Genomic DNA, 15,068 nt, shown 5'->3' with positions numbered 1-15,068 from the left:
TTTAGCATCTGACAAGCAGTCTGCATGCTGGAATTAGCATAACAGAGATGAGTAGCCAAGGTGGCATGTTTAAACCAGCATGTTCACCCCCTCACTGTGAAGGAATGCTGATGGAATTTAGGGTGAACTGATTTGAGATTTGCATGGTTGAAATCTCAGATGATAAACAGTCCGTTGGGGTGAGCATTCTGCAGATCGCCCCTCTCCCAGCCACTGGTATCATGTGACGCCAAGGACCAGGGGCCTGGAGTTCACAGCAAGCCGAGATCATGAAGCTTCACCAGCACATCATCATGCATGATGGCTGTTGCATGATTTTTGTAATGTGTTTGGCGGTTGTATACATGAACACAGCTGTGTTCTGCTTCATTTAGCTTTACTTACCTTCAGTAAGAAGAGGCCAACTTTGCTAGGATCCCAAGGCATCCAGAGATGTACCAGTTCTAGTTGGATTTCCCTTCATGAAGATTTCGGCCATTCAAAGAGAAGATGCCAAGCCCATGTGGTCTTTGAGGACAAACTTCTAATCAATACACAAAATAACATATACATTCTACATATCTCCATCATGTCTGGTGTCACCCAAATAAAGACAGGTTCCATTTTGAGTCTGGTTCCTCTCAAGGTGTCTTCCTTTTACCATCAAATAGAGTTTTTCCTGGCCACAGTCACCTCTGGCTTGCTTATTAGGGTTAAATACAAATAAATTTAAACATAAGTTTAATATTAATCTTGAATTTTTTGTACTATATTTCTTATGTAGCTCTGTGATGTTTCGTCCTGGAGAAACAATCATTTCGCAACATACTGCATTAGATAAATATAGATGAAGTAAAAATAAAAGCTTCTTGACATGACTTGTTCAGTGCAAGCTAATATACAAAATGCAAACTGACATAAGAAAAGAAACTAGCGCAATGCCCATGACAGGCATTCCTAAGATGATAACATTCTTGGTTAATTACATTTTCTGAGCATAAATTCATAGAGAACAATGACTTGTTTTTATTGGTTCACTATACATGGGCACCATAGTGGATTCAATTCAATTCAAGATTGAAGAAGCTTTATTGTCATTTCCCCCACATATAGCTGACGCAGTACAAAGTGAAATGAAACAACGTTTCTCCAGGACCTGGTGCTACATAAACATACAACAACAAAGAGTTCAACACAAAAAAAACACCACCACAGAGCTAGGACAGAAGTTTGTCTTAGCCACGTAAAAGTGCACAGTGTGCAGCTAGGTGCAAACAGAGCATAGACAAGACAGTGCAAAAGACAATAAATACAAGAAAGACAACACAAAAGAACACAGGACACTTAGCGCCGAAAAAGAAAGAAAAGAACATGTGTAATGGAATGTAAGTGAAATAAAATAAGATAAAATGAAATGATGTAAAAAAACATTGTGCAAAAATATTGTGCAAAAGTACAACAGCAGCGGTTGAGGTAGTGCAAATAAAAATAAACATAAATATAACTATAGCAGCGGATGACAGGTAGAGGTAGTGCAATAAGTAACGAACAATATAAATTATGTGTGCATGTGCGTGTGTGTGCGTGTCCACAGAGTCAAGAGAGAGAGTGTGTGTGGATTCTTCTGGAATGCCTGTGGTCAATGCCTGTAAATTTACACCAATAATAAACCTGAAATTCAACATTGATTTTTTTTATACCATCTGCATATGACACACCCTCAGAGTTTAAAACGAAGATGCTACGTTAGTTTCAACACATTCTACAACCCATCTTATTCACGGCATACTAAATCATCCATCATATCCTTACAGGTAACTTAATCTTGAAACAAAACAAAATGCACATGTTGCTTTTACTTTTCTGCATCAATACTTAAAATATAGTGTTTTCTTTACTAATTATTACTAAATCGATTAATTATATAAACTGTATTATGACTTTATAAATATTTGTATAAACCTGTGCTAAAATCATCACTGTATGTTTGTGTTATCAGACATGAAGACCAGATTGATTGTGGTGGCTGCATTTATCTGCACTGTTTGTCATTTCACTGAAGCCCAGCTGCTACCAGTGAAACCTCTCAATGTAAGAAAATTTAAATCTCAGGTCATATTTTGCAAATAACATTTAAAAAATTAAATATACCTTGAATCTTGACTTGCTTTTAAATGTTATGAAATGGGTCACTCCATACAGAGAACAGGAGGGTTAATGATGCTTCATTTTCTTTCTTATGATCTACAGACCACCATCACTAACACCACTTGTGGCACCACTAAACTGTGTGTGTCTAGTGTGCCTAATTGTGATCCTGCAGGAAACTCCAGCTGTTTTTTCACCTCTGCTCAGTTTAATAATGGCACATTGACTATTGAAATGTCCGGCACAACGTCAGGATACGTGGCACTGGGACTCACACCCACTGCCAGCCCACTGACCCAAATTGTAAGTATGAAATGTATGTATATTGTAGTAAGTACAGTCTGAACAATTCTGTAAAAAATTACATAATTAAAATCACTAAACATAAATACAATTCACAGAATGTACGTTAGTAAGGAGAATTTTGCTATGGTGTAGGTTCTAATTAGGTAATTAGGCAATTATTATTATTACTAACACTTACACTTGATTATATTTGCATGGTCTTGTAAATTTATTAATCCATTACAGACAAATGCCTCCGAGTACCAAAAATACATTTTTATCAGGCTCAGTCTGGCGCTCATTCCAGAAAAGCTACCTCGGTTAGAGAAGTGATTTCTGAGAAACGTATTCATTCATTCATTCATTTATTTATTCATTCATCCATTCATTCTTGGTTTCATATCTCCATACACTTGAAATTACAAAAGAAATTTGAAAATGATAATGAAGACACTAGTAGGGAGAGTAGTTCATAAACTGGTGGATTTAATGGACCATAACAGGAGTTTTTAACCAGCAATTTGATGGTTTACAATTTATTTATTTAGACAAAATACATCACATGGCTATATTTTTTGCTCTTATTTTTTGCCCTTATGTTTCCTCCCAGAGATCCAAGTAAAATCTTCTATTTGAAAAAAAAAAGGCTCCCTTTTTTTTGTTCCCTGTATAGAACACATGAGCTGAACACCCAAGCTAGTACCCTGATAAATAGTGTAGAACAACATTTAAGATTCAGCCTCAGAAGTGCATGCCTGCTTGCGTCTGAGTGTTTGTTATGATGTTACATTGTGCTGCCTGCTGAAAAATCAACTGCCAAAACACACAGGGAACTGGTCAAACTGGTAGACCATCTTTGATAGCTGGCAGAGGGAAACTGCTACTAATACTTCAATCTTATTTGTATAAAAATAACAGCAAAGGAATTAGTAAAGCAGACATTTAGAGATCAGTTAAATATTCTAAATGTAAAAAAATGGATGGATTTTACTTCCTTGTTTTGATTTTTCTGATTTTAATAACTGTTTTTTAGGGGAATGTTGTGTTCGTCTGTGGCAACAATAAGAGCAATGCCTTCTTTGAAACAGTTTCTCAAAACGGCTCAACGCTGACACCTGCTGCTGTGGTATGATACTGACACAGAGCTTTGCTTGATTATTGCATGTGAAGACTGATACATAAATGTCAGATATATATTGTAATAATTAACAAATTGATGAGACTTTATTCAAGTTTCATACAGAATGCAGCTGCTTTAACCAATAAATGTATTAATAATAATCAACTCTTAATGTTAACTTTTTCGATAACATTTCGATTTACAAATTCTGATAGAGATCTCTAACCCTAACCCAATCTCTGTCCCTCTCTGTCTCTCTTCATAGCCTGCCATAATTAGCCCTAATGTTCTGGGTTCAACAAATAACCAGACTCTTACTCAGTGTGCCATCAGTGTCAACATCAGCGCCATCCCCTTTATCCCTGCAAATGTTCCGCTGCTTTTCAATCTCACTATCCTTAATGGAACCACAAATGGTGAGCTTTCATACTTGTATCCTTATATTTCTTGTATTATGGGATTATTGCTCTGCCCTTTGGCTTAGCTGCATCCCACTGTTGGGTTTAGTAGCTCTACAAAGCTTTACATCTACAAAAAAAAACAGCTGCAACTCAGAACACACAGCATGACTGAACTGACCCAAGGGCAGGAAGTGAAAGCTAGAGTTCATTCATTTTCTCTAGAGCTTGAGTTCAAATAGTGAGTTGGAATTGGGAATAATCAAAATAAAACTGATATCATGTGTTAGTTCCTTGTTGGTAAATAATAGTAGCGTGATAATGAGACAGTGGCAGGGATTCAACCAGCAGCGGGGATTATTAAAGATTCTCTGTTCCAATCCCACAGGAACCGATCTGGGACCTGCAGCTACAGTGTTTAACTCCAGTGGAACATTAGACTTGGCAAATCCCATGAGCAACATTCCACAGAACACAGTACTGATACTGAACTTTATTATTCCTAATTATCATCACTCTTCCTGACCCTCCTGTTTCTACACAGCTTTGTTATGTCTCATTTACATTCACATTTGTTTTTCTACCTCTGCTGTGATGATGAGTATAAACCTTGCTGATAAGGTCTGGATCAATGGGACAGAGCACAGCTATGTGGTGAACAGAACTGAATGATTGCTGTTCATTTATATTTCCTCTTAATCTTCAGCTCAACATCACTCGTAATGGTTGCGGCAGCACTAAGCTGTGTGTGTCGAGTGAGTCTGGCTGCAATCTTACAGGAAACTCCAGCTGCTTTTTCAGCTCAATTCAAGTGAAAAACCAGACGTTCTCCATTGAACTCAGCGGTACGACGACAGGATACGTGGCACTGGGACTCGCTAAACAGGTAAAGCTTGATTAATGTAGCTAATCATTACTTATTAAATTTATTTACAGTTTTCACTTGCTATTCATAGTATGCGGAACAACCCCAGGAAATTTCTATACTATGAGCCTTGTTTAAAAACAACAAGTAAATATTATAGGCTCTACAAGTCATATACAAATTTACACTTTTGAAAGACAAATCGGTGAATAACTATTTTAATTTTTTCTCCATTTTATTTTCAGAATACTACCTTTGTGTTTATCTGTGGCAATAACAACAACAGCTTCTTCTTCCAAACTGCTACTCAAAACAACACAAATCTGACCACTGCTAATGTGGTGAGACAAAGATATTACCAACTCAGTCTCAAAATTAATAACAGATTAACAGATATGAATGATCATGATTTATTTTTTTTTTCTTTTCTCAGACAACTGTATACAATTCCCAAGGTGTAGTAGCTCAAAACCAGACTCTTATTCAGTGTATCTTCAACACCAGCACCAGCTTCAACATCAGCACCAAAGCTGATGACACCATGTACAACGTCACCATCATGAATGGAACCACCAATGGTGAGTTTTTACAGACACGGCCTACTTATTCACATTCAGTTGTAGCACATATTTCATCCTATAAAATCAACAGAATCAGCCTTCACATTCAACATTTAAATCTTCAGTCTTCGATGCTCTTGGTGAATCCACACTCACACCTTTTTTATTACTTCAGTATTTATTTCTAACTAATATAGAGTTCATGAAGTTACCTGTTGATCAAACAGGTAGCAGGTCGGGGGTCAAGCGGAAAAAAAAAAACATTATGGAGGTGAAAGTGATTAGTCTGGTCAGGGAGGCAGGTGCAGATACAAGGGCGAGTGTACAAGACTTTGTTAAACTTGACAAGAAAAACAAAGATGTAATCCAGGAACAAGGTCAGGGTGCAGGATATCAACAGTACATGAACTAGACAAGACTATGCATGAAAACCAGACAGGATCAAAATAGTTATAAGAAGAGCAGTCTAAGTACAACAGTATGGTTATGACTGGAGCAAAGTGAACTCAGCATACACTTGGTGAGATGAAGGTCATCGCATACGGTGTGTGTGATTGAGTCCACGTGAATGCAATCAGTAGAAGAGTGGACATGAATGTGAGAGTGTCTGTGATGGCCATGTTTGTAGGCCAAGTTGTATTCTGAGAGGTTGTCATAACAAGTCTTTATTAACCAAATAGAATGCTGAAAGAAAAATTGTTCATTCAATATTACTAAATGTAAGTAAAAATAACAGCTTGTGTATTTTGAGAACAGTCATCAGGACGTGGTATGATGTCTCACACTAGCTCAATACAGACAGCCAGCATAAACAGCTAAATATCTCCTGATGTTCTGCCTCCAAAGCTACAGTGAAGGCAAACTGCCACCACATAAAAAGAGTTACACCTTTACATCTTTCATCAATTTCATTTGCATTACTGACTGTAACATTGGCAGTAGAGGAGCAGGACGCAATTGCTTCAAGTCAACTATGTTAAATCTAATCAAAGACTGTAGCAAAGGCCATAACACAAGCAAGCATCATCATTCAAAGGCAGTGCATCATTGAAAAGCACAGATCAAAAACAAGAAAAGGTTTGAAATGAATGTAGCCTCTGAAATATGGCTTGAAACAAACAGTACAACCAACAAGACTTTGCATTGAAACAATGAAACACAAGGGCTGAACTACACAGACTAATTAAGGTAAGAAGTGAAAACAGCAGAATGTAACAATAAAACACTAGGAAGACAACCGGTGAGAAGACGGGGGTGGAGACAAGGCATGAAACAGAACAAAACAAAATTAAACACACATGGCTATTCAAACAAAAGACCCTAAAATAATTGGGGCATGCTGAGATTCCAAGCAGAATACATAAAAGAGAGAATAATCAAATCGATCTGGAGAGGAAGTCAGACAGGTTACTTAGAAGATACTAACTAGGACTAGTAATAGTGTTGTGGTTAAATTGTATGCGTTGCATCCAGACTTTATTTTCCCTTCTGTCTATCAGGTCATATCTCCAGATTACTGTTTATTAAAGATTCTCTGTTCCAATCCCACAGGAACCGATCTGGGACCTGCAGCTACAGTGTTTAACTCCAGTGGAACATTAGACTTGGCAAATCCCATGAGCAACGTTCCACAGAACACAGTACTGGTACTGAACTTTATTATTCCTAATTATCATCACTCTTCCTGACCCTCCTGTTTCTACACAGCTTTGTTATGTCTCATTTACATTCACATTTGTTTTTCTACCTCTGCTGTGATGATGAGTATAAACCTTGCTGATAAGGTCTGGATCAATGGGACAGAGCACAGCTATGTGGTGAACAGAACTGAATGATTGCTGTTCATTTATATTTCCTCTTAATCTTCAGCTCAACATCACTCGTAATGGTTGCGGCAGCACTAAGCTGTGTGTGTCGAATGAGTCTAGCTGCAATCTTACAGGAAACTCCAGCTGCTTTTTCAGCTCATTTCAAGTGAAAAACCAGACGTTCTCCATTGAACTCAGCGGTACGACGACAGGATACGTGGCACTGGGACTCACTAAACAGGTAAAACTTGAATAATTTTTACAATATAAATACACAAACCAGGCATAACATTATGAGCACTGACAGGTGAAGTGAATAAGACTGAGTATCTCCTCATCATGGCACCTGTTAGTGGGTGGGATATATCAGGCAGCAAGTGAACATTTTGTCCTCAAAGTTGATGTTAGAAGCAGGAAAAATGGACAAGCGTAAGGATTTGAGCGAGTTTGATGAAGGGCCAAATTGTGATGGCTAGACCACTGGATCAGAGCATCTCCAAAACTGTGGGGTGTTCCCGGTCTGCAGTGGTCAGTATCTATCAAAAGTGGTCTACGGAAGGAACAGTGGTGAACCGGAGACAGGGTCATGGACGGCCAAGGCTCATTGATGCACGTGGGGAGTGAAGGCTGGACCGTGTGATCCGATCCAACAGACGAGCTACTGTTGCTCAAATTTAATGGTGGTTCTTATAGAAAGGGGTCAGAATATTAGGCAGGTGGTCATAATGTTATGCGTGATCAGTGTATATATATATATATATAAATATATATAAATTATAGCGATATTATTCTCAACAGTTGTAAATTATACTAGTGTTCAGTTCTATACTACAAGTCTTGCTTAAAAATAGAAAATAAAAAGTCGTATACGGGTGTAGATGTAGCTAAAGATGCATCTGTGGATCTAAAACCTGCTGTTATTAAACTATTTTAATTTTTTCTCCATTTTATTTTCAGAATACTACCTTTGTGTTTATCTGTGGCAATAACAGCAACAGCTTCTTCTTCCAAACTGCTACTCAAAACAACACAAATCTGACCACTGCTAATGTGGTGAGACAAAGATATTACCAACTCAGTCTCAAAATTAATAACAGATTAAGAGATGTGAATAATCATGATTTATTTTTTTTCTCTTTTCTCAGACAACTGTATACAATTCCCAAGGTGTAGTAGCTCAAAACCAGACTCTTATTCAGTGTATCTTCAACACCAGCACCAGCTTCAACATCAGCACCAAAGCTGATGACACCATGTACAACGTCACCATCATGAATGGAACCACCAATGGTGAGTTTTTACAGACACGGCCTACTTATTCACATTCAGTTGTAGCTTACATTACAACTTCACTTTTGAAAAATCTAATCAAAAACAACATAATTTCATGAAACATAAAAAACAGCCTGACCATCACACCCATGTGTTTCTTCCCCACACTGTATTCACAAAGTCTTAAGCACACAGTTGTACAGAATGTCTTTGTGTGCTCAAGCATCAAAATTTACCTTTACTTGAACCAAGAGGCCCAATCCTGTTACAGCATTATACTGCCCTTTTGCACAAAGCCACTTTCATGTAGACATGGTATTTGAAGGCTGAAATGGAAGAACTGGAGTGTCCTGCACAGAGCCCTGACTCTGACCTCAACGCCACTGAACACCTTTGGGATGAACCAGAACTGAAGCTTCCTTGACATCCCAACATCAATGTCTGATCTCACTAATGCTCCTGTAGCTGAATCAATCCCCACAGCCACAATCCAACAAAAAAGCCTTCCAGAAGAGTGGAGTTGATTATAAATTTAAGATATATAAGGAGAATACATCTGGAACAGGGTGTTAAAAAAATCCAGGGGTACACCCTGGACAGGTTGCCAGTCCATCACAAGGCCACATATAGACAGACAACCACACACACTGACACTCACTCCTATGGGCAATTTAGAATTACCATTCTAAATGTACATGTTTTGGATTCCAATGAGGCAGACACCTGATTCCACCTGTTGAATCACTTCATCATGGCTGTCAGGAGACTGGTGTTCAATCTGATGTGGCTTCTGCTTGGTTGAAATGAAAACCTGCACCCACAATGACCCTTTTGGGATAAGACTGGAAACCATGGCCTATCACAATTTTCACTTAATTGCTCAACTATAATTTGCTCTTAAAATGGCAGCAGCAATTCAGCCCTATTTCTTTTTTATTCCAATTCCACAGGGACTCAACTTGGACCTCTGAGTGTAAGATTTAACTCTGGGAAGGAAGTTGACCTGTCTGTTACAAGCACCCCAAGTTCAAACAGCAGCAATGCAATCACCAACCTCTGCACTAATGGTAAATACATATTGAACAAGGTTCACCGTTTTGTAAAGCGTAAAAGGACAAGAATAATTCAGCAGAATTACTTTTTGAAGAGATTCTATACTGTATATGTATTCACTAAAAGATCTCTCTTGCTCTTTCTTTTTCAGTGTTGGCTGTGCTGCTCAGCGCTCTGATTCTCTACCTATAAAAACCTGCCATGTCATTTTTGATATAATAGTCATAGGGCTGGTCTTGTGTGTGTTTATACAAATATGAAGCTACCATTAGTTAGCTGAACATCAGAACATTGTGTGGTGGTGTTTTTTTTAGTTGTTTGTATTTTTTTTTTTTTACAATCAATGAGAGATGTTAATTTACACCGCCATACATAGTACTTTTAAATATAACAAATAATCTGATATTTTACATCATTTTAGTTTAGATTTTAATTTTAGATAATATATATATATATTATCTAAAATAAAAATCTAAACTAAAATGATGTAAAATATCAGATTATTTGAGTTTTGTATATTTGAGATATGTATATATATATATCAGCCTTTATGCTTTCAGGTGAATGTTTGCTCTGACTGTTGATTTTTGTCGTGGATTTCTCTTTTCCTTTCCTTTGACCTCCAATGTTGTCTAAACATACTCGGGACATGGAATGACTTTTCTGTTATTACAACAACTACCAATTTCAACATTTCTCCTTATACATGATTACAAGCAAGCATTGATTGATATGGGACTTCACTGATCTACCTCCAGCTACATAATCTCTGAACATTTTAACTGTTGAGTTTCTATCATTAAAGTGAGCTATTGTTTGAAAGCATTCCTGCATAACCGCTTACAGTGCATGGTTAATGAGTATCAAGGGTCACTTTGAGACAGACTTTGTTCAGTTCATTTTTTATATATATATATTTTTTTAGCAAACCTAGTATCACCACCTGAATTTCTGATAGGACACACCTGACCTGTACACCCAGCCATTCAGGATCATCTGAATACAAGTGTGTTCATATTCTTGTTGTCTAATTGTTGTGCTAAAGAAATGTTTGAAGGACACACCCTTAACAAACACACCACACTCTACATACAAAACTCAAATTATTAAATCCACACGCACACACAGTAAGGTGTAGTCCGTGTACACAGTGTACATTAAATATTCTGCTATGATTCATAACATCATGATCAGATATTGATCAGTGCTTTTATTGCCTTCAGTTTAACCCCACCGTATTTTTGCAAAATTGCTGGGTTGAAGAGATTAGCTAAGGGTATTTGGAGTGGATAATATAATCATATGTTCTATATAACCTTTATGTTTATTGGTTGTAGTTGATTCCCTGCTAGGTCAGAAAAGTATTTAACCAATACACAGTCTGAAAAAAAGATCAACATCTATAATTTTAATGAATCTCAATTTGATGTGTGGAAATATGAAGTGTGTTATTTGGGACTATCCAGCTTTATTTGCAAATTTCTCTCACTCCAATAAAATCCATATAACTGCAAATATGAAATATAACTGTTGATAATGCTGCTTATTTGGTATACCTGAGAACATGGTCTGAAACCTTGTGTAACCCCAGAGCACAACTTGAACCAGCTGGCAATTCACATATATTTACCTTCTCTTTTCCCTCATCCTTCCTGCCTTGCATGGGCTTACAGGAAGTAGACAGGGCTCAGACCAGTAATGATTGGAAATATTTTTGGAAATGGAAAAAGTCTTGTTACATTTGACTAACTGGTTGCTTATATGTTTTCCCACCCAAGCAATCTTCAAAACATGGACTACACCCAGGAACAATTACGTTGGAAATTAACAAACAGCATTGTCATACATACGAAGGTGCGGTTTCCTGTAATGGGTTTACACTTCCAGTTGAAAATAGATTCCCCATTTAAAATAGATTTAAAATGACTCACTTAAATTAGCCTACTTTTTTATTAAATACACAGAATGACTTTATATTATATCCGTGTCTTAACATAACCACCCTATCAACCAAATTTGGTATTTTCATATAAATTATGAACATATTGGTTGTTTGGTTATTTTTATTTGTATATTCTTCAGAATAGCTGCAATTTGTTTTGCAGTAGCAGTAAATATGGTTCATCTGTGGGTTTCTTGACTTTTTGCAAACTATTCCTTTTTCCAAGCATCACACTTAGTTAAAGGGCAAATGGTTGGAGTTTATTAGTTTGCATGACGGCGGTATTTGAAGCGAGCTGGCAGATTCGAGAATGGCACATTATAGGAGTGTTTTACCAACCAGAAGTTGATCAATTCTGGAATTAGATTCCACCTGTATACACCATCAGGGACAACCCTGCAGCTCTCAATCACCACTGACACTTGACCTTAGCAGAAACGCTCGACAAAACTCCAAATACTCCAACAAAAGCATCTTTTAACAATGGACATTGTCTCAAAGCAGCTTTACAGAACATAGTACAAAAGTCCTGATGAAGTAGTAAGTGCTAGAAAGGACAGACTGAGAATTCTTAAAGAGACAAAAAGGCAATATTAATTTCAGGCCAGATGAATGTGTTTCCTGCTGTGCCATAAACTTTCCTGGCTTCTATTTATGCAGCAGCTTGTTTGATATTGTTAGTGCCTAAGAGACAGATTTTACTCCAGGCATGTTGAGGATAAAAGCCAAATACCGGTACATCTATCTGAACCGGTTCTATTTATAGGAACCTTATTCTGTTCCTCTTTTATCCAAGTAAAAGGCAGGACACACACTTACTGTATACACTGCCAATTGTAAAGTCATGCAAAGGCAACAGACAATTCAGTGCTGGGAAGAATAGAACATTGATCTGACATGGTAGATTAGCAGTCAGGAAAGATGGGAACACTACAGGTAATGTCTGGAATGTAAAAGTACATACCATGAAACCATTGTTATTAGTGGTAACAAATAACAGACATTCAGATTCACACAGAACTAATTCACAGAGATGCAGCTGTAGCCCTAAATCACACCTGAAAGAAAGAGTACTGGGTGGCACAATGAAAAGCATTTTTCCTGCATGATTAATGGTCACCATCCAATTATACACATAATACACACCATAGAACACTGAAGGCATAACTGAGGTGTGGTGCATAGTGAACAGCTTACAACACGTAGACTCACCTCACTTGAAAAACCATGATGAGGAGATGGATCATCTGTACAATGTCACATAAAGGAGTGTGGGGAATTAAATTATAAGTCAGGTGTTGATCTTCTAACTCTAACAATGCAAGTTATAAATCATATAGTGTATCGATACTGTAAGTCGTTTTATTTTTTTTACTAACATACTGCATGCATACACTTATATATACTCATATATTACCACACTGCCAGCGGAATGTAAACAAAAACAATAAACAGCAATGGAAAAAACTGCTGCACAACAATATAACAACGTATATATATATATATATATATATATATGGGCCATGGTTTAATCCTGAGGTCAGGTTACTCTTCGGACTCCTGTATACGTGTGTGTGTGTGTGTGTTCTCTGGTTTTATTCCAGTCTAGTGCCTGGTGTTTGGTTATACATAGTCACACTTTCTACCACCGAAGGTCAAATATTAAATATGTTCGTGTTGCCTTGTTTTCATCTCAAACACAAACACACAGTCAACCCCCCACACACACACACACAAAAGGTTTTCCACATTAACCACTTCACCTCCACTATACCGTAGGTGTTATCTGACGTAATATAAATGAGAAGAAAATTTCAGCAGTGATCTAAACGGCACATCATAGGTGTGTACTGTCAACTGTTTGTCATTTTTCTGTATGACATAATCTGACATTGCCATAATCTCATCTACGTCTCTGATAGAGAAGTTTCTAATGTGACACTCAAACCATTATTTTTAAATGTACCTGCCTACTGTAATTTAGTCCCATTTGCTAAAATATAAACAAAGTAAAAGCCTAATTTGATCTTAGAATAAATAAACAAATACTACAGATGTATAATATAATAATTCTGGTTTTTCATCTTTTTAAGCTTCTTATCTATACATAAACCCTGTCTTTACATTTTTTTTATGTATAAATGAACAGAGCTGAAATATTTCCCTTCCTAATGATTTACGGTTCAAATATAGGTTTAGGTCTAGACTTGATCGGCTACAGTAATCTTTTTCACTGGAAAGATCTCACAAAGTGTGTGTGTGTGTGTTTATACAGTATATGCATGAAAGTCTGTGTGCTAACAACCTCCTTGAAAGTCAGGTACATAAAATGAATCTGCTTTCATGAAAATTCTCATATTACTATGGCACTATTAATTGATTCACACACTTGTGCTATGGTGCTACCATGGGCGTTGCAAGGCCATTTTTAGGGGGGCTTTAGCCCCCCAACATTTCTACTCAGCCCCCCTAAAAATTCTGAGATTGGTACAAATTGGTGATCTCCTCAGTCCCCTTTAAATTTCAGATGAAAACGGCGGCAGATTTCGGCTCCTCCCCGTCTTTCAGCGTGTTCTTCAATCCACAGACCGCGGCGTCACAGAGCGAGGATCAGAGGACAAGTGTGTGTGTGTGTGTCTGATCAGGAAGACTCGTATTTGGCTTGTTCAGTACTCAAATGTTATACACATCTATGCAATATAGTGGAATGCTGCAATAAGTTTACCATCCTACCCTGTTAGTCAAACCTTTATTTTATTTTATTTATTTATTTAACTATTATACCCTCATTGGGGGCTGAGCCCCCCTTAAATGAAAATCCTAGAATCATCCCTGGGTGCTACAATGAATTGCTATATTCTTTTCAGGCCTAAACCACTGAGAATCAAAGAATTTGTTTCAAAGCACACCTGTCCATAGCTGTGTGGCTGTGTTTTATTTGTAGAAGACAAACAAAGCAGTTCAATTCAGGCAGGATTCAATGAGAATGAGGTCACTCCTCACAAATGGAGAACTGGTTCTCAGTTGAGCTGTCTTTTGTTAGGCTTCAATAATATAAGCCTTTATTTACGGACATATACATACATACATTCAGTGGATTTGTTTTGTTACATATCCCAGCTGAGGAAGTTGGGGGTCAGAGCAGAGGGGCAGCAATGATACAGCACCCCTGGAGCAGAGAAGGTTAAGGGCCTTGCTCAATTGCCCAGCAATGGCAGGTAGGCAGTGCTTGGGTTTGAATCCCAACCATCCGATCAACAACCCAGAGCCTTAACCACTTGAGTTATCACTGCCCCAAGACTATGATGAATCAGTGAATACACTGACCACAACCTGTTACTTTCTATTTACTTTCATTTTCAGTATTTTCCTAATATGTAGCGTGCATAAACACGTCGTAATTTTCCTAACAATGGACCTATTACTATAGATAACAGAGGGGCTCACATGAACATTAACTATTTTAGCTATTTATTATACCTGTTTAAACTTTGCTCTTACAGGCAAATTAAATATTTATCACTGACTGAATATCTGAATATCCATAGCAATTATATCATTTTTTTTATATCATCATCTTAAAAATAGAAACATAGTGTCAAGAGTGCACAAACAACTTATTTACTGTATACATAAGC

The 15,068-nt window shown here is 37.3% G+C and overlaps 1 protein-coding gene across 1 annotated transcript; it reads left to right on the top strand.

Annotated features, from left to right (window-relative positions):
- Positions 1 to 1,639: 1,639 nt before the first annotated feature.
- On the top strand, positions 1,640 to 10,313 carry LOC131356689 (probable serine/threonine-protein kinase DDB_G0276461). The gene is made up of 15 exons (XM_058395864.1): positions 1,640 to 1,793; positions 1,979 to 2,070; positions 2,230 to 2,430; positions 3,446 to 3,538; positions 3,798 to 3,948; positions 4,319 to 4,407; positions 4,637 to 4,816; positions 5,041 to 5,136; positions 5,229 to 5,373; positions 6,907 to 7,001; positions 7,225 to 7,404; positions 8,121 to 8,216; positions 8,309 to 8,453; positions 9,386 to 9,502; positions 9,640 to 10,313. Exons 2-15 carry the CDS (start codon positions 1,981 to 1,983, stop codon positions 9,678 to 9,680), a joined length of 1,719 nt encoding a protein of 572 aa, XP_058251847.1. The 5' UTR covers positions 1,640 to 1,793; positions 1,979 to 1,980; the 3' UTR covers positions 9,681 to 10,313.
- The last annotated feature ends 4,755 nt before the right edge of the window (positions 10,314 to 15,068 follow it).

Source organism: Hemibagrus wyckioides, linkage group LG07 (assembly GCF_019097595.1).
Source record: "Hemibagrus wyckioides isolate EC202008001 linkage group LG07, SWU_Hwy_1.0, whole genome shotgun sequence".
Taxonomy (NCBI): domain Eukaryota; kingdom Metazoa; phylum Chordata; class Actinopteri; order Siluriformes; family Bagridae; genus Hemibagrus; species Hemibagrus wyckioides.
This window is presented reverse-complemented; position numbering and strand designations above follow the sequence as displayed.

Excerpts from the sequence above, each read along its gene's own strand:
- LOC131356689 (XM_058395864.1), top strand. The coding sequence starts at position 1,981 with ATGAAGACCAGATTGATTGTGGTGGCTGCATTTATCTGCACTGTTTGT. Across the intron at positions 3,539-3,797 it reads CGCTGACACCTGCTGCTGTG|CCTGCCATAATTAGCCCTAA; the intron begins GTATGATACTGA and ends CTCTCTTCATAG. Across the intron at positions 9,503-9,639 it reads CACCAACCTCTGCACTAATG|TGTTGGCTGTGCTGCTCAGC; the intron begins GTAAATACATAT and ends TTTCTTTTTCAG.